The sequence below is a fragment of the Bufo bufo genome, chromosome 7, assembly GCF_905171765.1.
Source record: "Bufo bufo chromosome 7, aBufBuf1.1, whole genome shotgun sequence".
In the NCBI taxonomy this organism is placed as follows: Eukaryota; Metazoa; Chordata; class Amphibia; order Anura; family Bufonidae; genus Bufo; species Bufo bufo.
Window position 1 is genome coordinate 27258860 of NC_053395.1, and position 24106 is coordinate 27282965.

Genomic DNA, 24106 nt, shown 5'->3' on the forward strand with positions numbered 1-24106 from the left:
TCTCTGTATGGTGCTCACGTCTTCTGTAGAGCTTATCTTTAGTAATATGTTCACTACATAAAGGGGTTGCTTTCACCACAGCATAAGGAATACCTTAAGTATTTGATCGTGGAGGTCTGACCAGTGTGATCCTCACTGATCCCCAGAACAGGGGGTCACATTCCCCCTATATGAACGGAGTGGCATGTCCGCCGCTGGGACAGCGCATACACCTGCATACGAGGGAAGGGGATCCCCGTTTTTGGGATTGGTGGAGGGCCCCGTGATCAGACCCTCACTGATCCCCCATGACATACAGCCAAAGTGCCCCTTCTCCCCTTGACAGGCAGCCACAGCTCCCCATAGTTATCAGCCCCAATAAAAACGTACCCAACCGTGCTCCCTATGCTATTTAGCAGGGAGTTACAAGCAGCTGCTTGGGTGGGCACCACTGGCATATACCAATCCTGTACGGCATGACTAAACACACATGGAAGCAATGATACAATATACAAATTTTATAATTACCGGTAATCATTGTCCATAATCTAAAGTGCAAGGGCGTGTCACCCTGCACCTCCCCCCCCCCCCCCCCCAAAGTGACTACAAGCGGGCTTCTAACTAACCATTCTGTGTCCGCACATACTGCCACGGTCCAGCTATGACCAGCAGTCACCCATTGTCACATTAGCACCAGCTTAGGGTGAAGGGGGAATGTTCAGGGTGGCAATCAGTGTCGATCAGGTCCTGCTTGATCAGTGGCTGCAGTCGCTTCATTTGCTTTCCTCATCTCAGACCAGAGATCTGTGAAAAGGGAAAAAAAATTTTTTTAGATCAGGAGGTGTAAATTAAGGCCATGTCAAGTTTAACCCTTAGGCCTCCTGCACACGAACGTGTGCGCCCCGTGGCCGTGCTGCGGCCCGCAATGCATGAACACCCACGGTGGGGCAGCCGAAGCTGATCGCGGACCCATTGACTTTAATGGGCCAACGATCCGCCCATTCCGCAAAAAGATAGAACATGTCCTATCATTTTGCGGAACGGAAGTACGGGACGAAACCCCACGGAAGCACTCTGTAGTGCTTTCGTTCCGTATCTCCGGATTTGCGGACCCATTGAAGTGAACGGCGCCCGTGTATTGCGGATCCGCATATACGGTCCGCAGCACGGGCACAGGACACCTATGGTCGTGTGCAATAGAGGCCTTAGAAGACCATGTGATTACGAGTTTTCATTTTTCACTCCCCACCTTCCCAGAGCCATAACATTTTTTATTTTCCTGTTCTTGCGGGACAAGTTGTACTTTCTAATGGCCCCATTTAATATTGCACATGGTGTAGCAGGGAGCAGGAAAAAATAATCCAAATGGGGTGGAATTGGAAAAAGAAAATGCAATTCCGCCACTGTTTTATGGGTTTTGTTTTTACGGCGCTCCCTATGTGGTTAATATCACCTGTTACTTTCATTCTCCAAGTCAGTACGATTACGGCGACACCACATTTGTGTATTTTTTATTTATTTTTTGCGTTTTAATACGGGGGGAAAAATAAAACCTTTCAAAACAATGTTTTTTTCTTTTCATCACCATATTCTGACCCCCTTTAACTTTTTTTGCATTTATGTGTATGGAGTTGTGTGAATGCTCATTTTTTGTGGGTTGATCTGTACTTTTCAGGGATACCATTTTGAAGTATGTGTGACTTTTTGATCACTTTTTTGGGGAGGTAAAGTGACAAAAAAAGGCAAATTGGCCATTTGTGAGAAATATATATATATATATATATATATATACACACACATACACACACACACACGGGCGTTTGTCTATGAGGTTTTTTTTTTATTTTGGGGAGGGGGGGTGATTTGAACTTTTATTTTGAAGGGCAACTATATCATTAGATTGTCAGTTGTATTCTGTGATAGGTATACTGTATATCGATCACAGAATTGAATGGCCTCAATTACAGAACACACCATTCACTGTACTCCAATACAATGCTGCCACCTGCTGGCCAGTATTGGTATATACCAGTGATTGGTATTGGATCCTGCTTGAGGCTCCAGGTTATCACTGTAATGTAACAGCTCACCCGATCTCAGCTGGAAAAGACTGTTACGGGTGCAGGAGATCGCAGCTCCCGTATCTTCACTGTTCAGACGCCGTGATCACATTTGACCTCGGTATTTGCGGGTTTAAATGTCTGTGATCGGCCTTATGGCTGATCACAGACATTCTCCCCAGGCCTCTGCTGTGTGAAACAGCAGAAATGCGGTAGCGGGTGCCATCTTTAAAGTGCTGACTTTTGACGTACATATACAGCGGAAGTCGTGAAGGGGTTAAAAGCTGCAGCAGAGGACAGGCACTCCCATCATTGGGGTCACCCAATATAATATTAGCTACAGGGCCTCCGTCTGCTTCCCTGACTGTATTTCCAAGAATAACATCACCTATAGGTGAGGAGAAGGAGGGGTACCCAGCATTGTTGCCAAATGATTGGGCGAGGTCATCCAGGAACCGCCGTCCATCACCAGGGTCGTGCCAGTCACGTAGGACGCCAGGGGGCTAACCAGGAAGAGGGCTCCATGTGCAATCTCAGTCTTGTTCCCTGGCCGTTGTAAGGGGATGGTATTCCAAAAACCCATCGCCTCTGCGGCATCTCCACCTGAAATGCAGCACGACACATTTAGAGAAGCGGCGCAAGGAACGCGTACAGCCTATCCGTTGTCTATGTAGCCACTTACGCAGTCGACGCAACCCTTCTGTGCCAGCTATGGGCCCAGGGGCCAAGCTGTTGACCCGCACTTTGCTTGGACCCCACTCTACCGCCAGGTGCTTGGTCATGGCATCTGTGGACAGAAAGACCAAAATGGTAGAAGTAATGCGGCTGCTACATGGGTGACTCCAAGTGATCATAAAGATGGCAACTACCCCTTTATATGTAACTGACCTATGGCTGCCTTGGCACTGCCGGCGTGCATCTGCAGGACGTTCCCCCTGTAGCTCAGCGTGGCTGTGATGTTTAAAATGACTCCACCATGATCCTGCAGAACATTAACATTATACACAGAAATATGCATGAACGATCATAAGCAAATGATTTTTCAAATGGATGTTTCATGTGCATCTATTGTTCCCCGTTATCAGCTCAAGCCGGAGGCTTCTAAAATTCAGCCATCATCTCTCCACCCACAGGTCTTAAAGGGCATCTGTCAGCAGTTTTGTACCTAGGACACTGGCTGACCTGTTACATGTGCACTTGGCAGCTGAAGACATCTGTGTTGGTCCCATGTTCATATGTGCCCGCATTGCTGAGAAAAATGAGGTTTTAATATATGCAAATGAGCCTCTAGGAGCAACGGGGGCGTTGACATTACACCTAGAGGCTCAGCTCTCTCTGCAACTGCCGCACCCTCTCCACTTTGATTGACAGGGCCAGGCAGTGAAAATGTGATCACACCTGACTGTCAATCTAAATGGAGAGGGCGCGGCCGTTGCAGTGAGAGCAGAGCCTCTAGGTGTAATGGTAACTCCCCCGTTGCTCCAAGAGGCTCATTTGCATATAATAAAACATAACTTTTCTCAGCAATGCGGGCACATATGGACATGGGAGCAACACAGATGCCTTCAGCTGCCAAGAGCACATGTAACAGGTCAGCCAGTGTCATAGTAATAATAATAATAATAATCTTTATTGATATAGCGCCAACATATTCCGCAGCGCTTTACTGTTCAGGGGTTCATGTAGTCATAAATAACATAGCAACAGACAAGTCAATAATTACAACCAGAGGAATGAGGACCCTGCTCGCAAGAGCTTACAATGAGGAGATAGGGGTGACACAAAAGGTAGAAGTGCTTGTTTTGTACGAGGGTCCATCCATCTTGGTAGAATAGAGGAGCAGATATAAAGCTGCACGAGCCGGTCAGTGCTCCTGGGTGCGGTGGAGGATCAGGTTCAGGAAATGATAAATGGGCTATGTGGAGAGGCGTTAGATCAGGGGATGTGATAGACCACCCTAAAAAGATGTGTTTTTAGGGAGCGCCTAAAACTGTGTATGGGGTAGGGCATTCCAGAGAACTGGTGCAGCTCGGGAGAAGTTTTTGGAGCCAGGAGTGAGAGGTTCGGATTATGGCGGAAGTCGTAAGTCATTGGCTGAACAGAAGGCACGGGTAGGGTGGTAGACAGAGATGAGGGAAGAGATGTAGGGGGGTGCAGAGGTCTGTGGGTGAGGACAAGCAGTTTAAATTGGATTCTATAGTGCACGGGCAGCCAGTGCAAAGACTGGCACAGGGCGGAGGCACCAGAGTAGCGGTTGGACAGATAGGTGACCCTGGCTGCTGCATTAAGAATAGATTGGAGAGGGGAGAGTCTGGAGAGGGGGAGGCCAATTAATAGTGAGTTGCAGTAATCGAGGCGGAAATGGATCAGGGCAACAATGAGAGTTTTTGTTGTTTCCATAGTGAGAAAGGGGCGGATTCTAGAGATGTTTTTGAGGTGCAGGCGACATGAGCGGGAGAGAGACTGAATGTAGGGGGTGAAAGAAAGATCAGTGTCAAAAGTCACCCCGAGACAGGAGGAGCGATGACGGTGTCGCACACTGAGAGGGAGATATCCGGTTTGGGTAGGTTAGTAGATGGAGAGAACACAAGAAGTTCCGTTTTTGAAAGATTTAGTTTCAGACAGAGAGAGGACATAATGTTAGAGACGGCAGAGAGACAGTCACTGGTGTTCTATAACACAGCAGGGGTGATGTCGGGGGATAAGGTGTATAGTTGTGTGTCATCAGCATAGAGATGGTACTGGAAACCAAATCTGCTGATGGTCTGTCCAATTGGGGCTGAGTACAGAGAGAAGAGGAGAAGGCCTAGGACTGAACCCCAAGAGGGAGAGGTGAAGAAGTGGAGCCAGCGAATGATACACTGAAAGAGCGACCAAAGAGATAGGAAGAAAATCAGGAGAGGGCAGTGTCCTTTAGGCTGATAGATTGGAGCATAGCGAGTAGGAGATGGTGGTCTACAGTGTCGAAAGCTGCAGAGAAGTCAAGGAGAATGAGTAGAGAGTAGTCACCGTTGCATTTTGCTGTCAGGAGGTCATTTGTCACTTTGGTGAGGGCAGTTTCTGTCGAATGTAGGGTGCCGAAACCAGATTGTAGTGGATCAAGGAGAGAGTGATCAGGGAGACAGCGGATGAGGTGAGAGTAGACCAGACGCTCCGAGAGTTTAGAGATGAAGGGGAGATTGGAGACTGGTCTGTAGTTAGTTGTGCAGGATGGGTCGAGAGATTGTTTTTTTTAATAATGGAGTAATGATAGAGTGTTTGAAACAGGAGGGGAAGATACAGAAGAGAGAGAGGTTGAAGATTTTTGTTAGGCGAGTGGTGACAGCCGGAGAGAGAGACTGGAGTAGGTGTAAAGGAATGGGGTCAGAGGCACATGTGGTAGGAGGAGAAGGAGAGAGGACCCTGGAGACTTCTTCTTCCGTGACTGGGTCAAATGTGGACAGTGAGCCAGAGGAGATGTGGAGGAGGGGGGGGATGAATAGCATTTAGTGGCTGGTAGCTGAATTCATGCCGGATGTTTTCTATTTTCTCTGTGAAGTAGGTGGCTGGGTCTTCAGCAGAGAGGTCTGTGATGGGTGCCTGAACTTTAGGACTGAGGAGGGAGTGGAAAGGTACAATATATACATAGGTACAAATCTGCTGACAGATGCTCGTTAAAGGGCCAGGCTCATCAGCTCATTCACTTTAATGGGGTGACTGCTCAGGTGCGGTTACTTCTCCATCAAATATACGGGAATTGAAAACCCCATTCTTCTGATCTGTGGGGACTTGGTGGTGTGCAGCTCACTGATCGGAATTTTTACGGCGTGAAAATTGTGAAATGGCCTGTTGCATGTGCTCCAGGGGTCAGTTTGAACTTATCATTAAATGTGTTTCATGTGGTTTACACACAGATCATGTTCTGATTTTCAGATTTCTCTTGATGACATCTGAGCTAGAAATGACTGAACATATGACAACTACTGTACTGCATATCATAATGGTGCCACAGTGACCCCTTGTGGTTATTCAATATGACTACACTCACTAAAGGCTCACTGTAAGATGGGTCAAACAAACCCAAAATATTCCCAATTTTCCCTTAGTGTCCGACAACCTACGAGCACATACTCATTACTGCCAGGAGCAGAGACTGTACATAAGGGACTAACCTGTAAAGCCAGAGACTATTATACTTAACTTTTTAATGTCAGGCATATTTTAGACTTTAAAGGGGTTGTCCAGGATTCTGATATTGATGACCTATCCTCAGGATATCTGATCAGCAGGAGCAGAACACCCTGCAACGCGCTGATCAGCTGTTTCCTTGTAGCTCCGGGGCCAGAACTACACGGCTCCGTCCATTGTGGAGTGGAAGTGATTGGGAGCGGCACTGGAGTTACAAGCCTCGTCTACTACACAATGGACGGTGCCAGAACTACAAGGAAATAGCTGATCTACGTGGGTGTGTGTCGGACCCCCGCCGATCAGATGCTGATTGCATATCCTGAGGATGGGCGAACAACATCAAAATCCTGGACAAACCCTTTAAAGAAGAAGTCGCCTCTCCTGAAATGCCTGTTTTAGTGGATCATATTATTCCTTGAAGCATTTTTCTGAGAATTGCATTGTGTGTCATTCCTCTGTTATTCCTCCTAGAAATTCTGACAACTAGGTGTTACAAGTCCTGGCGAGTCCAGTGAGTACCAGACTTTAGGGATGCATCTCTTTTACTAGGAGAATGGTAACACTGAGTGGTCAACCCCTCAGATGACGCAGTCACTATTGACCACAGCATCTAAGTGGCTAACTGACCGGGATTGGAGGTAGCTCCGATCCTAGCTGTTGCATTAGAGGGTCAGCTGTAATATACATCTGACACCTGCTGCAAATGTATCATGCTCAGCTCATGTCCAGTGCTCCGCGCCATTAGCTGCTAGCAACATACATGTAAGAACTCTTGCACATGGTCGTTGTGCTCCTGTGGCCGTATTGCGGGCCGCATCAGGGATGCGGACCCATTGACTTGAATGGGTCATCAAATCCGGAGATGCGGTGCGGAAGCACGGATCGAAACCCCACGGAAGCACTACGGAGTGCTTCCGTGGGGTTCCGATCCGGGCTTCCGTTCCGCAAAAAAATAGAACTTGTTCTATCTTTTTGCGGTGCAGAAGGATCACTGACCCATTCAAGTTGAATGGGTCTGGATCCATCCCGGCTACCACACAGACATTGCCAGTGCATTGGGGGCCGCAAATTGCGGTCCCCAATGCACGGAACGGAACCACAACGGCCGTGTGCAAGAGGCCTAAGAGTATTTTTGCTATGCCTAGCGCAGGGCCTGAGGGGGCTGCACATGATACCTGTATTCATAGACTATCCCTGTCTCATGCTCTACCCCCTCAGGCACAGCACAGCGCATCAGTCTGCCTATATGTGTATGACTGCCCTGCAGAGGGCGCTATGCCCCTGCTCTCTCACCCATCCTGTACCTACCCGGAAGTAACTCTCAAACAGGATCTTGCTGGCGTTGAATGTGCCCATTGTGTCTATGTCCATGACGGACTTATAGGCGTTGAAAGACAAGCTGCTAGCAGGACAGAGAAAATTCCCGGCGGCATCTGCAGGGCAGGAAAGATGAGAGAGTCAAAATGCTTTCAAGGAGCGCTCTGACCACTAATGGAGGGCTACCTACTGTTCACAAGGATGTCTATTCTGGAGAAGGTCTTCAGAGCTTCCGCCACGGTATCAGAAAGGGTCTGGGGATTCCTCACATCAGCAGACAATGCAAGGCAGTGTCGGCCGGTCGCTGCCCGCAACTTCTCAGCTGCCTGGGAAAGAAAGGTGGAGGGTTTTTAACTTCATGCAGGGGTATGGCGGTATAGTGCTGGTTGGCAAGAATGGCCTTACCTCGGTCACCCTCTGTAGGTTCCTGCTGACGATGACCGTGTTGCAACCGTGCCTAGGGAGAGGACATATTCATGAATGTGGGAGAGTGACTGGACGGGAAAAGGGGATGGACAAATTAAATGGCGGAACGTAATACCTCATGAAAATCTCAGCAATTCGGAATCCAATTCCAGAGCCCCCTCCGGTAATGAAGGCCACTCTGCCCCTGTGATCAGCAAAGAAACACGTCAAAAATGTGCTACCCCTAGAGCCGGTGCACCATAGTGCCACTTTTATATGGTCTTGGTCTATATGGCTACTTTCACATTTGCGGCAGAGAACAGCCTGCGGGAGTTCTCTGGATCTAGCTTTGCTGGGTGTTACCGGAATTTTGACAATAATGGGGTCTGGCAGAGATCCGTTCGCAACCCGGCAAATATGCCAGGATTCAGCCAGACAGAATCCGCTGCACGCAACGGTTCTTGTACGATTGATCCCCGGAACAGCCTGCTGGAGAGATGTGCCGCAAATGTAAAAGTAGCATTAGCTCGTGACGGATTAGCTCCGGTTGCGTTCAGTGAAACTCGCACCATTTTGCAAGCAAGTTCAGTCAGTTTTGTCTGCGATTGCGTTCAGTTTTTTCCGCGCGGGTGCAATGCGTTTTGATGCGTTTTTCACGCGCGTGATAAAAGACTGAAGGTTTACAAACAACATCTCTTAGCAACCATCAGTAAAAAACGCATCGCCTCCGCACTTGCTTCCAGATGCAATGCGTTTTTCACTGAAGCCCTATTCACTCCTATGGAGGCAGGGCTGCGTGAATATAGAACATGCTGTGTTTTTCACACAACGCAGAACTGATGCTTTAAAAAAAAAAAAAAACAACGCTTATGTACACAAACCCATTGAAATGAATGAGTCAGGATTCAGTGCGGGTGCTATGCGTTCACGTCACGCATTGCACCCGCGCGGAAAACTTGCTCGTGTGAAAGGGGCCTTACTCAACAAAATACAGCTTGGGATCAGAAAGACACTGAAGAATACACTTGGCAATTACTCAAATAACAATCCCCTAATATAACATCCTGGTCGCCGTGTAGCCCCCCCAACCTAAAACAGGGGGGATTCCAAAATTTCCCAAGCAGACTAATTCCGTAAAGTTCCTGCCGATATCTTGATTATCTATGGGGATTGCTATTTGAGCAATTCTCCCATCAGGTCTGCAAAACTATACTGGGGCCAGGCTGGGTGATGTGGCAGATGGACAGCTAGCCTGGGGTGAGCGTTCTGTACAGACGGGAGGAGAGTCCTCACTGGAGCAGAGTCGGGCTGTAGAGGTAGTTGTAGGACAGGAGGCAGTCATCACTGTCAACATCCTCAGGAGGCTGGTCTGTAGTCGGCAATGCGGACATCGTGCGTCTTCAAGGAGTAGGTAGCTGAGAATGAGAAAAGCCAATACAGAATCCAATTAAATGAGAGGCCAACCATGTAATAAACGGACACCCGGAGTCCTCCAGATTGGGAGCAGATTTGCAGTGGCTTTCCGCCACAGATCATAGAGAGGGAGCACCCTTCTCTAGGACATCCATTTTGCAAGGCTGGGACTACACTGTGACTTTACCCATGAGACAAGTTGCACGCCCCAAAGATTGCGGTGTAGCGCTGCTTGTATCACGAGTAATAAAAGTAATCAGGGTCGCCTTTTGACCCACAAGTTAGCGCAACACCAGCCGTGGCAAGAAAGCCAACCCTGCGATATTTGGTCCCATGATATGAGTCGGGGCAAAAGTCATCGTGTAGCCCCAGCCTAAGGACTGATGCACACGGCCGTGCCCGTATTGCGGCCTGCAAACAGTGGGTCCACAATATACGGGCACCGGCCTTGTGCACACTGAATCACGGATGCAGACCCATTCACTTGAATGTGTCCGCAATCTGGAAGGCGTGGTACGGAACGGAGGCACGGAACCCCATGGAGCACTACAGAATGCTTCCGTGGTGTTTCTGTCCGTGTCCCCGCATTACACAAAAATAGAACTTGTTCTATTTTTTGCGGTGCGGACGGATCACGGACCCATTCAAGTTGAATGGGTCTGGATCCGTCGCGGCAGTCACACAGATGTTGCCCGTGCATTGGGGACTGCAAATTGCGGTCCCCAATGCGCGGAACGGCCGTGTGCACGAGGCCTAAGGGAGCATTGGGCCAGGGGTCTCCCGTAACCAATCTTAATGAAAGTTTCCTTGTTATTTTTTAAATCTTGAAGTTGCATGGATTGGTTGATATGTTCCTATGTGCCCGCATTGCTGAGAAAAATGAAGTTTTAATATATGCAAATGAGCCTCTAGGAGCAACGGGGGCGTTGCCATTACACCTAGAGGCTCCGCTCTCTCTGCAACTGCTGCGTCCTCTGCACTTTGATTGTGTGATGATGTTTACACTGCCTGGTCCTGTCAAAGTGCAGAGAGCGTGGCAATTGCAGAGAGAGCAGAGCCTCTAGGTCAGGGGCGTCGTTAGGTCAAAACATTCGGGGCTTGAGCCCCGGATGTTTTGTCCAGTGCCCCAAATGTTATGCTGGCCTGGTAGCATTTTTTTTTTCTATTTGGCTATTCCAAATTGATTGGACAAAATTGATTGGACCTGGGCAACCCACCACCCCCCTTATACTTGTTCCGCTACTTGCGGGCTGCGCGGGCATGAGTTCAGTCACTTCGGTGCGCAATCCCGTCCTGCGGCGCGTGATCCTGCGAGACACGCCGCGGGAGGTCACAGGTCTCGCAGGATCATGCACCGCAAGACGGGATTGCGCACCGAAGTGACTGAACTCTTGCCCGCAAGTAGCGGATCAGCGGAACAAGTACAAGGGGGATGGGGGGGGGGGGGGGGGATGATCTGTGGGGTTGCCCAGGGTCCACTCCCATCAATATTAAAAGGGCCCAAGCAAAGATTTCTGCAGTTGTGAGGAAATGAAACATAACAGATATTGGAAAGTTACCGAATGTTGTATTATATAATGACTGCACTTCATTCGCGTAAACCAGAACACCCCTTTAAGCATGCCTTTAACCTAAAATCGCCATTATAGAACACTAGCATCAGGATCTCCATTACATTCCCCATATTAGACCGCTACCTTCCATATTGCTCTCCATCGCAGATTTTCTCTGAAAAAAAAACACTTTTATTCAATATGTTAATTAGCTTCTGAAGGTGCCCAGGGGCGGCGTTCATGCGGCCGTTGCCCAGGCCCCTCGGCGCTTTTCATACGGAACCCATCCCCTTTCACCCCTCTGGGTCTTCTGATTACGTCCTCCTCTTAGTGAGAAATCCAGCGCCAGCGCCGTTCAACAGGTTCGCTGCGCCTGCGACGTTCAACAGATTCGCCGCTCCTGCACACTTCATTCCCCGTTATGGGCAGAGGCACAAGGCCGGCTAGATCGGAATGTACGGGCCGGCACACGCGCATTAAACGCTCTTGTGCCTCTGCCCATAATGGGGAATGAAGTGCGTAGGTGCAGCAAATCTGTTGAACGTCGCAGGCGCAGCGAACCTGTTGAACAGCGATGGCGCTGGATTTCTCACTAAGAGGAGGACGTAATCAGAAGAACCAGAGGGGTGAAAGGGGATGGGTTCCGTATGAAAAGCGCCGAGGGGCCTGGGCAACGGCCGCATGAACGCCGCCCCTGGGCACCTTCAGAAGCTAATTAACATATTGAATAAAAGTGTTTTTTTCAGAGAAAATCGGCGATGGAGAGCAATATGGAAGGTAGCGGTCTAATATGGGGAATGTAATGGAGATCCTGATGCTAGTGTTCTATAATGGCGATTTTAGGTGAAAGACTCCCTTTAATTAACGTGCAATTTCCACACAGTGGGCTTGTGCCCTGGATGTTTTCAGACCCTAGCAAACGCCCCTGCTCTAGGTGTAATGGTAACGCCCCCGTTGCTCCTAGAGGCTCATTTGCATATATTAAAACATACATTTTTCTCAGCGATGCGGACACATATGAACATGGGACCAACACAGATGCCTTCAGCTGCCAAGTGCACATGTAAAATCCATGGAGGAGCTCCGAACGCTGCTCATTTCCATAATAACAGGGCTCTATGGAGCAATCAGACCCCAGAGACCTCCACCTAGAATATTTCATCAGAAATCTCTAAGCAGTGCCAAAGGGGTGACAGATCATCAGGATAGTACTTTGACTTCATGTGTCCTCCATGTCATAGGACTGCACTATCCTTCCTATACAGTCAACCACAGCAATAATAAAGCAAGCAGCGCATAATACCACACAAGGCAAACCTACACACGGTGCATAAATGCCGTACAGCACGAACTCACACTTACCGTAGCGCTGGACGGACTTTGATTCTGCACCTCGCGGGGTCTCTGACCCGACCGCAGGGAAACCTGGGAAACGTAGTTTTCAAGCACCAAAACCTCCTGCTTCTGCGCGGAGCTGTAAAGCTCGTCGTGCGCATGCGCAAATTCCCACCAGTGGCTGACGCGTCAACTTTCAGTATGGTTTCCTAGGAGACGGGGCCCGGGAAGGGGTTAAGAAAAAGCCGCCCTAAGGGGCTCCTATTGGAATGCATTGTTAAATAATAAACTATTGCAATTACACATAACACTGCTGTTATTTAAAAAAAAAAAAGTTACATTTATCATGTGTCAGTAAAAAGGGCTATTACAATGGTTATTAACCTCCTGACACCCTTCTTCCACCATAGAACTCCATGGTGGTTGACATACCACACGGTATGGCTGTTGCCGCCACAATGCTACCAAAAAAGCGAATTCGTTGTTACACGCTATGAATTTAGAAAAAAAAACAAACACTGTGGCCAGATGTGGCCTATTTCACACGGGTGTGTGTGCACCTTGGTCGTGCTGCGGGCCGCAATGCACGAGCACAGTCCGTGGGGCAGCCGCATCGGATTGCGGACCCATACACCGTTCCGCAAAAAGATAGGACATGTTCTATCTTTTTGCGGAATGGAAGTACGGGACGAAACCTCACGGAAGCACTCCGTAGTGCTTCCGTAGGGTTCCGCTCCGCATCTCCGGATTTGCTGACCCATTCTAGTGAATGGGTCTGCATCCGTGATGCGGAATGCCCACGGAACGGCACCCGTGTATTGCGGATCCGCAATACGGCAACGGGGTGCACACGCCCGTGTGAAAGAGGCCTAAGGGAGATAGGGACACAATTTTTTTTTGTGTGTTTTTCATCACTTTTGGGTTCATAGCATTTTTTTGCGTGCTTCTTTAGGTCGCAAAAATATTGCTCTGCTGTTTTTTGTTCACATGACACCATAGAAACCTTGCGTTTTCCATACCTCATGCAGTTTTTATGGTGTTTTTTCTCAATAACTCCATAAACCACATTCTTCCCTATAGAAATCCTAAAATGCAAAAAACAAGTTCAAACCCCCGTCCCCCCTCCCAACCTAACGAATAAAAACACCTGTGCCCAAAAAACGCTTGTGCATCTTGCGTTTTTCACAGACCTTCTGGATATCTGGAGATTTTACGTTTTTACCTCAAATCACGGATCAGTAAACTACAGATGCAAACAAGTGGAATATTGTATCAAAAAATGTAATTTATTATAAAATATAAAAAATCTGGAGAACAACGGGATGTAATACAGTACACGGAGAAGCACAAGGCCAGTAATATCAATAACACCACCATGAAACTGCGCAATGTATGGCGCAGAAAGGTACGACCTCCTGACGAAGCCGCTGAGGTGAAACGCGCGTCGAGGTCTCGCGCTCAGGGGCTGTCATTCATCTCACCACCATGTCCTCAGGTACGTCCCGTTATTAGCACGGTTCCACGCTGCGTGCAGGGCACCCTTGCATGTATCCATATTGGGTCCTCTGTACATAGGCGCACGTTGGTTATTTTGAATCCAGCCAGTGATCCATACTTATTGTGTTACTTTATTGGCTGATTGTGGTGCCTATATTATTCCGTGTTTGCCAGCTACGGCTTTGGGTTTACCATTATTGGTCTGTGGTACCTCGTGTACTACACCCGTATTGGGGAGACCATTATATGTGATATCCATCTGGTTATCCCAGAGCCCTAGCTTTATCTTTTGGTCGTACCTTTCTGCGCCATACATTGCGCAGTTTCATGGTGGTGTTATTGATATTACTGGCCTTGTGCTTTTGCAGCCACGTTTTGCGGAACGGACATATGGATGCGGAAAGTGATATAATATGTCAGCAAAATGTGGTCAATGGGTCCGCAACAAACGTGGATTCAACATGGGTGGTAACCATTTTGCGGATCCAAAATTTGCAGACCGCAAAAATGCACACTTTCATGTGCATGAGGGCCTAATGGAAAGATTTGCACCTCAGAAGCACTGATGAAAATCACTGATCAATCACTGACTGTGTGACAGCGGCCTCAGGGCTCATGCACACAACCGTATGTATTTTGCGGTCCGCAGAAAATAGGGATGACATCCGTTTGCATTACGTATTTTGCGGAACGGAATAGCTGGCCCCGAATAGAACAGTGCTATCCTTGTCCGTAATGTGCGCAATAATAGGACATGTTCTATTCTTTTGTAGAACGGACACGGAATGTACATTTCAGTTTTTTTTTTGGCGGACCTATTGAAATGAATGGACGGGCGACAAAAAAAAAACCAGAATGGACACGGAAAGAAAATACATTTGTGTGCATGAGCCTATTCTTGTACCGCAAAACAGACAAGAATAGAACATGTTATATTTATTTTGCAGGGCCACGGAACGGAGCAACGGATCCGGACAGCACACGGAGTGCTGTCTGCATCTTTTGCGGCGCCATTGAAGTGAATGGGTCCACACCCAAGCCGCAAAAACTGCGGCTCGGATGCGGACCAGAACGACGGTCGTGTGCATGAGGCCTTAGGGAGTCAGGAAGCAGCTTGTGCTGTACATGGGGTTAGAACAGATATAGCCCGGCCTGTGTACAGACATGTGAGCCCCATAGCGGAGAGGCCATTGTCCTGGTGAAACCTTATCCTAGAGGGGACGACTATCAGGGGCCTAGCGATCCTGGGCTGCGTGCCAACAGGTGGCTGACGCCCATAGCATTCTATACACACACCAAAATAAATGTATTCCACGACGCCAATTTCTCAGAAGTGCGGACTCGGCTCTATCTTAGGCCACCTCATGAGGCTCCTGAGATTTCTGTCAAAACTTCTGGCCGCAGCCATTTCCTCCATTGGCCTTCACAGAATTGTCTGCGCAAGCAATTCACACGTCTGATGCTGTCCCTTTAGTGCGTATTCCACCACTTTGTGACATTTTTATTACTAAACGTGCCCTTATGTCTACTAAAGGGGAACGCCGCCTCTAGCTGGCAAAAACAGGCACTGGGGTGGTCAGGCGTCTGCCCCAAGAGGACCGCCTACAAGCAAACAGCAGCAGAGACCAAATAAGGTCTTAGGCTAATGTTCACATACTGTTTTATTTGGCACAGATTTTGGTACAGAGTGCCAAAACCGCTTGCAATTTAGATCCAGTGATGACAATGGGAAAAATCGCTTGTTAATTTATATGGAGCGTTTTTTTTGGGGGGGGGGGGGGGGGGGGGTTTCCCTCGTTTGCAGTTTTAAAAACCATGGTACAGGGGAAAAGTGTCATGTCCATTATTGATATGGAATCTGCATTATAGTTCCCGTTGAAATCAATGTAAAGCCACCAAAACTGCGTCAGAATAAAAATACAAGGATTCTGAAAAAAAACAAAACAAAAAAAAAAACAACTTCATGCAAACTCTGCATTGCCTGGTTCATCTGTTATTCCTCCTGGAAATTTGAGTTAGAAGGGTAACACCCAGATGTCAATTTGTTCATACATTTCCATGAGGAATAACGGAGGAACCAAAGAAGTCGTAATAGTTTCATAGGAAATGCAGAGAGATGTAGCGGGAGAACCAATATCCTTCTGAAACAGTATATAAAATATAATTATTCCTTTCATCTGGCAACTGATAATCCGATTGTTCAGAAAAGAATCCTCAAAACCAGTAGGCAGAGATATTAGGAGGCTCCAGATTAAGGGTCCATTCACACATCCACAAAATGGGTCCACATCCGTTCCGCAATTTTGCGGAACAGGTGCGGACCCATTCATTTTTCAATGGGGCTGGAATGTGCTGTCGGCATCCGCATTTGTGGATCCGCACTCCTGTTCCGCAAAAAAAAAAAAAATAGAACATCGCAATTGCGGACAAGAAAAAGGCTTTTTCTATGAGAGGGCCGGCGATGTGCAGTCCGCAAAATGCGGAACACACATTGCCGGTGTCCGTCTTTTGCGGATCCACAAAACACATATGGACGTGTGAATGGACCCCAAGTCTGCATGCAGAATTCTCTAGAATAGTGGGGTAAACCACACCATCTGATAATCCAGCACCTTCCGTGAATGCCAGATTAACGCAATGTTTCCGTATATACTGCATTATTCTTATTCAAGACTCCCTCTTTTCAATAGTATGTCTCGGATAGGAAAGGGTTAACGCAATCGGAGGACAGGAACACGAGCAGGATATTCCCAAGGGAGGGCGAGCGACGGAAAACGTCTCTGGAGCAGCTGGCATAAACAGGACGCGGGCACGCAGCTTATTTTATGTATAAAGACATAGTTTATTAACAGTAACAAGAGCGGCTGGTGGAGCAGTCAGTGCCCGGGGGGAATCCACAGCCAGAACCTGGGGACATGTACTCGTCATCACCCCATGAAACTTTTTTGGGGCCCCTCAGCAGGGTGTAAGGGTCTGTGCAGGTCTGAGGTGCCACGGAGCAGCACTATACGTTATACAAGTCACTATGATCCTTTGTTTCCCAGTCGATCAATTCTGCGCTGTGAAACCACAAACCGATCTCCTTCTCCGCCACGTCCACAGAGTCGCTGGCGTGGATGATGTTCCTGCGGACGAACAGGAGAGTAGTTTACAGCATAGCATTTTCTGACATCTGGGAAAGCTGGATGACAACCTATATGGCTGCCATTAAAGGGGTTATCCCATTATTAATGAAACAAACGAAAAATCAGACATGGTATAGTATGAGAAGCTCTTTCTAACACAGCTTAGGGAGAAAGCTGCTGCAGAAAGAACACACACCATCACAGCTCAGGCAGTGTATCCTTTCTGCAGCAGCTCACCCCCCTCATCACAGCTGAGGGGTGGGGGGAATCCTTTCTGCAGCAACAGTCTCCTATCACAGCTCAGGGGGTGTGTCCTTTCTGCAGCAGCCCTCTCCCTATCACAGCTGAGGGGCAGGGGGAATCCTTTCTGCAGCAACAGTCTCCTATCACAGCTCAGGGGGTGTGTCCTTTCTGCAGCAGCCCTCTCCCTATCACAGCTCAGGCAGTGTATCCTTTCTGCAGCAGCTCACCCCCCTCCCCATCACAGCTGAGGGGCGGGGGGAATCCTTTCTGCAGCAACAGTCTCCTATCACAGCTCAGGGGGTGTGTCCTTTCTGCAGCAGCTCTCTTCCCCCTATTGCAGCTCAGGGGGGCGTGTCCTGTAACTGTCACAGCTGGCTAGTGGCAGTTCAGTTTGTCGGATGGAACTGAGCGGCCAGCTTGGTGAGGTGTACAGAAAAATATGGAAATTAAACAGCAGGTGGCGCTATACAGATACATTTTATTGAACAATTCAGTGGCTGTAATAAATTTTTGCATGCAATTACAAATGTGTTCAGATCTGGACGTTGCTTTGAAAGAAAAGAAAAAAATTACTTGTGGACTACCCCTCTGAAAAATACCCAAATACCCATTTCTGGTCGGCCATACTGTTCATCACCCAACTTTCCCAGATACAGATATAAATACATCTGAATAGAAGAAAACTAAAAAGGTCTTTGATTTTATTTTTTATTACTTTAGATGCAGAACGTTCCTTAAATGTCTGGACCATGAACATCATGTCTGACACAGGACCAAATATTCACCTGCTGATGTGGACGCTGAAGTCTCCGCGCACAGTACCGGGCCTGGCCTGAGAAGAATCCGTCTCCCCGACCATCAAGCGGGAAGATTTGACCACGTTGTGCCCCTCCCAGACCTGGAGAGACAGAAAGAACAAAACAGAGTGTAATTTCACGCTTGGGGTACAGGCACGCGTTTTTTGTGCGGAAAATCTGCGGTGTAAGGCCTCTTGCACACGACCGTATGGCTTTTTCAGTATTTTACGATCCGCAAAAAATACGGATGACGTCCGTGTGCATTCCGTTTTTTGCGGAACAGAACAGCTGGCCCCTAATAGAACAGTACTATCCTTGTCCGTTATGCGGACAATAATAGGACATGTTCTATCTTTAAACGGAACGGAAAAGCGAAAATATGGAAACGGGAGGCACTCCGTACCTTCTGTTTTTTTTTTGCGGATCCATTAAAATAAATGGCCCCGTATACATAACGCAAAAAACACACAACACCTTTGTATGCAAGAGGCCTAATACAGTACCAGCCAAGTAGATTTTCAGTCTCACGTACACAGCGCGGAAATTTTGCTCGCAGAAGATTTTAGAATCCGCAGAGAGTTGATTTTCAGCGCAGATTTCACCCTTCGCAACCAGCGAGATCCAGGGCAAATCTGCGCAAAAATCCACATAAACTACACTGCCATGTACACTTAAAGGGGTTGGGAAAGAATGGGACCTGGAAAATCGGCAGTGACAAAGGGTCACAAGAGGATCTGCCACGGACAGTGATCAAGGGAGCCCAACGTAGCATCGCAGGCTTGGAGAAGGAGTGGGAAGCAGATAAGTATTCTTCCCTTTACAGGTCTTGCACAACCCCTTTAACCCTTAGAGGACCTTGCAATGTTCTGTTTTTCACTCCCTGCCTTCCTGGGGCCATAACTTTTTTATTTTTCCGTTCACATAGCCTTACGAGGGCTTTTTATTCGCGGGACAAGTTGTACTTCTTATTAGCACTATTTAGTATTGCCTATGATGTAGTGGGGAACTGTAAAAAAATTCCAGTGGGGTGGAATTAGAAAAAAAAAAAAAAAAAAAAAAAGCAATTCAGCCACAGTTTTAGTTTATTTACGGCATTCGCTATACAGTAAAATGGACCCGTTACCTTCATTCTCCAGGTCAGTACGACTACAACCATAAAAACCTTGAAAAAAATAAAATAAAAGAAATTCTCTTTTCAGCGCCATATTCTGACTCCTATAACTTTTTTGTAGTTCTGTGTACGGAGCTGTATCGAGGCTAATTGCCCATTTTTGCCCTGGGTGACTATAACTGGCAATCATTAGATTTCCTATTGTTTTCTGTAATGGCTAAATAGCCATCATAGAACCCTTTATTTACAATTTACAGTGCTGCCACCTGGTGGCCTGTATTGGTATATTCCAGGTTCCTCAACCTCAGCTGGGGAACGCTGTTACGAGCACGGGAGTGTGGAGCTCCCGCTTCTGACCTACGCAATAAGCCGTAGGGCTTATCGCATTCTTCCCATGCGGGTCTCTGCTGTTTAAAATAGCGTCTCTGGCGGGAGGTCACCAAGGGGTCAAGGTCACATTCACATGGCAGATTTTTGCCACTGATTTCAGTGTAGATTCCGGACAGCAGTGGGAGTCTGTGCCACCATTCATGTGGCAATTACGTGTGGTAATGACAATTCTTTTCACGGTTACTGGGCAGAAACTATGGAGGGAGGCTGCTCCAGTCAAAACAGTGAGGGGATCTGCGGCACCAAAACAGGAAAAACTGAGGCAGAAACTGTGGTGGTCTCGGACGCAGAACACGCAGCAGATTTAGACTTTTTTTGAATTTTAAGAGAAATATATATATATTTTACACACCGAGGCCTCCTGCACACGACTATTTTTCATCTGTGAGCTAGCTGCATTTTTCGCTGATCGCACACTGACCCGTTCATTTCTATGGGGACATGCACACCCCCGTATTTTTGGCGGATCCGCGCGGCTGTTTGATAAATTATAGAACATTTCCCATTCTGGTCCGCATTGCGGATGAGAACAGTCCTTTCTATCAATTGAGTGAGAAGAATACAGAATTCACACAGAAGGATCAGTTATTGGCGGACCAATAGACGGACACGGCCGCGTGCACGAAGAGTCCCCACCGTGCGTACTCACCATTGCAACCACAGGTCCGGACGCCATATAATGTATGAGTGCAGGATAGAAAGGCTTCCTCTGCAGATCGTGATAATGGTTGGCCAGGATCCCCTCCGAGGCCTGAAGAGAAGACAGAATTAGAGGTGACCCCCGGGCTGACCCCACGAGTGACAAATCCCAGCTTTACAAGACTGTGCAGTGTGGCGGATCATATCGAGCCATATTAAGGCCCAATACACGCAGCCATGGTGCCGGCGGACTGCAAACCACGGGCACCAGCCACGTGTACCCCACATCATTGACTTCAATGGGTCTGTGATCCGCAAGATGCGGCGATCGATACGACATGTTCTATCTTTTGCGATGCGGAGGCAGGGACGGACTGAATGCTCTGTACAGAGTGTCGGACCGCCAACGATAAGATACTGATGACCTACCCTGAGGATAGGCCATCAACACTGAACACCCAGAAATCCCCTTTAAGGCAAGTAATGATTTTTTTATTTATTATTTTTAAGCCATTCTGCCCAGTTTCTAGAAAGTTTTACCCCCTGATGGACAACCCCTTTAAGCCGCTCCTAAATCTCCTTTCCATCCTATAAACCACATTTCACACTGAGCTATAATTAAAGAACAGTGGGTGAATCAGACCAAATTAAAAAGGTATCCCAGCCGTCTGGAGAGGACGCGTTACACACCCAGCGTGAAGGAGTCTGTGGGCACTTGACGTCAAAAGTTATAGATGATCTCTGCAAACACCAACTACAGAAGTAGCAAAGCTGATTGTGTCATTGGACACGACCCATCATCATGTGATATCTGTGGTCGCACATAGGGCTGCGGATTAACTGCATTACCATAATTGGATCTTTCCATTTAATGGATCTAAAGGACTTATTTTTAGTTTGCTCGGTATTTCAAATTGTTAAAGCAGAAGTTTGTACTTCAGAGCTGCACTTCCTGACGTGAAGTTAGGACCTAACTGCCACAGCAGCGTGCGCCGACAGGACCCACGCTCAGACTTCAACACGTTACCTGCAGAATTTTTATTCCCACCAACTTGAAGCCGCGGCGCTCGAACCGTCCGATGATCTCTCCCACCAGCCTGCGCTGCACCCCGTCCGGCTTCACGGCAATCAGCGTTCTCTCGCGGAGCTCAGGAGCCGCTAGACGTACAGGGATACAAAGACTCATCGTCAAATAGACAGAATTAGGCCGGCCATGCGCACGAGACCTCGGCTGAAAGCTAGCTTGGGCAACAGTTCTCTCTGTCAACCCCCCCCCCCCCCCAAAAAAAAACACACGCATGCTCGGCTCGACAGAGCATGCGCCGACACATACTTCTCTCTGAGAACAAAAGAGATGGCCTGAAACTCATCTCCCCACATATCTGCCAGAATAGACCGGCAAACATGCATGAAATTCAAGCCCTTATTTTGACAAGGTCGGGGAGGGGGTAGTAGCGCCCCCTCCTTCCCTTCTCCGATGCAGACACCAGAAAAATGTCAATGAGAAGGGCATGCGTTCAATTATGTAAGCGGGAAGGAGAAAGTGAGAAGAGACTGAGAAGTGGTCAGAGCAAACACTACAAATCCCAGCCCCCCCTATCAGTGCCCTATACTCAGCAGGTATGGTACAGGACGCATGCACCCTGCCCTATATACCAGCCAGGGGTGCACCTAGCCCTTCTGCTGCCTGAGGCGAAAACTGAAACTGCGCCCCCCCCCCCTCCAATTTCTTAACCTAACCCCTTTGCCACAATGAAAGCACTTATTGCCCCTACTTGGTGCTACCTGAGGCACTCGCCTCACCTGGCCTCATTGGTGGTGCACCCCTGATACCAGCTACATAGAAACCTACTATATACCAGCTAGACTCCCCTGAAATGACCCCCAAGTAGTTATTTTTCAGTTCTTAAAAATACCTTTCAGGCATTGGTGATAAAGGTATGATCGCCTGGAGGGGTCCTAGCAGCGATCACAAGAACGGGGGTCCCCTGTGTGGATGATGAAGTAGCGCACCTGCATGACCACTGCTCCATTCACTTCTATGGGACTTTGCAGCACTCCTAGGTAGTGAATGGAGCAGGGGTAACACGTGCACGCTACTGCTCCATTCACACACAGGACTTGGGGACCCCCTGTTCATGTGATCACTGGTGGTCCCACGAGAAGGGGGGCGGGGTGCTAATGAATGGATAGTACTCATGACGGATGAGCATGCACAGGCTAGTCTATACTACTGCCACCGGGCACAGTGGCCCTATGGAGGAGGGGGGAGCGGGAGCGTGTCACCGTAGTTCCACGGATTTGAATGGAACGGTAGCGCACATGCATGACCACTTCTCGTAACCGGCAGGTGCCGCAGAGAGAAAGAACTGTGCTAAAGGATCACTGATACACTGCAACAAACCTCAGCGGTGTGAAGGAAAGACTGGGTCATCCTCTGGAAGTAATCAGGAATGGTTCCAGGGGTGCGCCACCAATGAGGCGATCGCTTCAGGCAGGTAGGGGCAAGAGGGGGGGGGGGGCATCCGAGGGGCCATGGGCTGAAGGGAAGGGATTGGGTTAAGAAATTGGCATGTCGAAGAGGGGGCGCCCATTTCAGTTTTTTTTCCCTACGGCAGCAGAAAGGCTAGGTGCAACCCTGAACGGTTCCATTTACCGGCAGCAAGCAGAGATCCTGCAAACGGTATGGAATTGAACCAGGCGTCACTTTTTACCATTCGGTTACATGCAACCGCCTCTGGAGGGTTAATATTTTTGCAGCCGGTGCACAGCAGGTTTCCTTCTACAAACAATTAGCGGTTCATTCATAATTGGTTGATGGATGCATGGGCTCGTCTATACCACTGCCGCCGGGCACAGTCACCATGACAGGTAGTGTCACCCATGGGACCCGCTAGAACAGTCAGGACACCGCAGACTTCAGTATACAGCATGCTGGGAGTTGTAGTTAGCACCGCCTCTGCATTGCAAATAATAGACGTCAATGGACCCGCCGTACTGATGTGCGCTTTGGGAACCCCATAACAGGCAGGGAACGCAAGGGCGCGCTTCTTCGATGCAGCTGAGCCCATTGGGTTCATGAAGGAAATAAACGAAAGGAGTTGGGAGGAATTGCCTATATTAGGGGTGCAAACCACAGGAGTCAGCATCCTGCCCCAGTCAGGGTATACATAGGGCATGTGTTGTGCAATGCACTGTGCTATTCTCCTGCCATACATACTTATATATAGATATAGACTGAAAGGGAGGAGGGCAGGAAAGTTTTAGGAAGTTTGCAGGAAGTCTCCACCGGTCCAGCAATGTCCACCTACCGGAGCTGTAGTGCAGGCATGGTGCCCCGGACGGGTACACGGCTCTTCCTCCGCTCAGCAGCCTCCGGAGGATGCAGCTCATTGTAACCGGCACACAGACTCCTCGCCCCCGCCGGCAAAGCCTTTCTCAGCCGGTGGGCGGGGCTGACAAGAGGATGTGCACAGCCACGTGCACCGCCAGTAGCCACGCCCACTTTAGGGGGAGTTTATGAATGAGACTTGGGGAAATAGAGAATCGCATTTGTTTTGGTGACTGGTTTTGTAAAGGTGCATTCCCACATAGCGTTTTTAGCAAAATAAAAAAAGAAAACATTTTGTTGTTTTTGTTTTTAGCTTTTTTTTTTAATGTGAAATACAAAACACAGTATAAACTTTTGATGCGTTTTTGGGTCCTTGGTATTGCAGCGCGTTCAAGGCATGGGTGCTTTTGTTTGGCTGTGGTTTTAGAAAACGGCAGTGAAAACCGCAGCATAAGGCCTCATGCACACGACCGTTGTTGTGTTCCGTTCCGCAAAATGGGGTTCCGTTGTTCCGTGATCCGTTTCCGTGTGTCTTCCTTTATTTTTGGAGGATCACCAGACATGAAGGAAAGTAAAAAAAAAAAAAAAAAGTCTAAGTCAAGTTTGCCATGCAAATGATAAGAAAAAAACGGACACGGATGACAATCTTGTGTGCCTCCGCGTTTTTTCACGGTCCCATTGACTTGAATGGGTCCGCAAACTGTTTTCCGTAAAAAAAAAAAATAGGACAGGTCCTATTTTTTT

The 24106-nt window shown here is 48.2% G+C and overlaps 2 protein-coding genes across 4 annotated transcripts; both read right to left on the reverse strand.

Annotated features, from left to right (window-relative positions):
• Window positions 1-482: 482 nt before the first annotated feature.
• Window positions 483-12378, reverse strand: DECR2 (2,4-dienoyl-CoA reductase 2). Of its 3 annotated transcripts, none has more exons than XM_040441042.1 (10): window positions 12257-12378; window positions 9222-9343; window positions 8065-8133; window positions 7929-7980; window positions 7714-7849; window positions 7515-7639; window positions 2928-3021; window positions 2722-2826; window positions 2454-2642; window positions 483-783 (listed from the first exon to the last, which is right to left on the reverse strand). In XM_040441042.1, exons 2-10 carry the CDS (start codon window positions 9317-9319, stop codon window positions 710-712), a joined length of 942 nt encoding a protein of 313 aa, XP_040296976.1. In that variant the 5' UTR covers window positions 9320-9343; window positions 12257-12378; the 3' UTR covers window positions 483-709. The 3 variants fall into 3 exon arrangements, with proteins under 3 accessions (XP_040296976.1, XP_040296978.1, XP_040296977.1); XM_040441044.1 differs by having other exon boundaries at window positions 2428-2642; XM_040441043.1 differs by having other exon boundaries at window positions 12216-12273.
• A 4203-nt stretch (window positions 12379-16581) lies between these two features.
• NME4 (NME/NM23 nucleoside diphosphate kinase 4) lies at window positions 16582-23481 on the reverse strand. Its single transcript, XM_040440157.1, has 5 exons — window positions 23343-23481; window positions 21059-21189; window positions 20042-20143; window positions 17880-17992; window positions 16582-16851 (listed from the first exon to the last, which is right to left on the reverse strand). The coding sequence occupies exons 1-5, from the start codon at window positions 23422-23424 to the stop codon at window positions 16731-16733; spliced, it is 549 nt and encodes a 182-aa protein (XP_040296091.1). The 5' UTR covers window positions 23425-23481; the 3' UTR covers window positions 16582-16730.
• Between the last annotated feature and the right edge of the window lie 625 nt (window positions 23482-24106).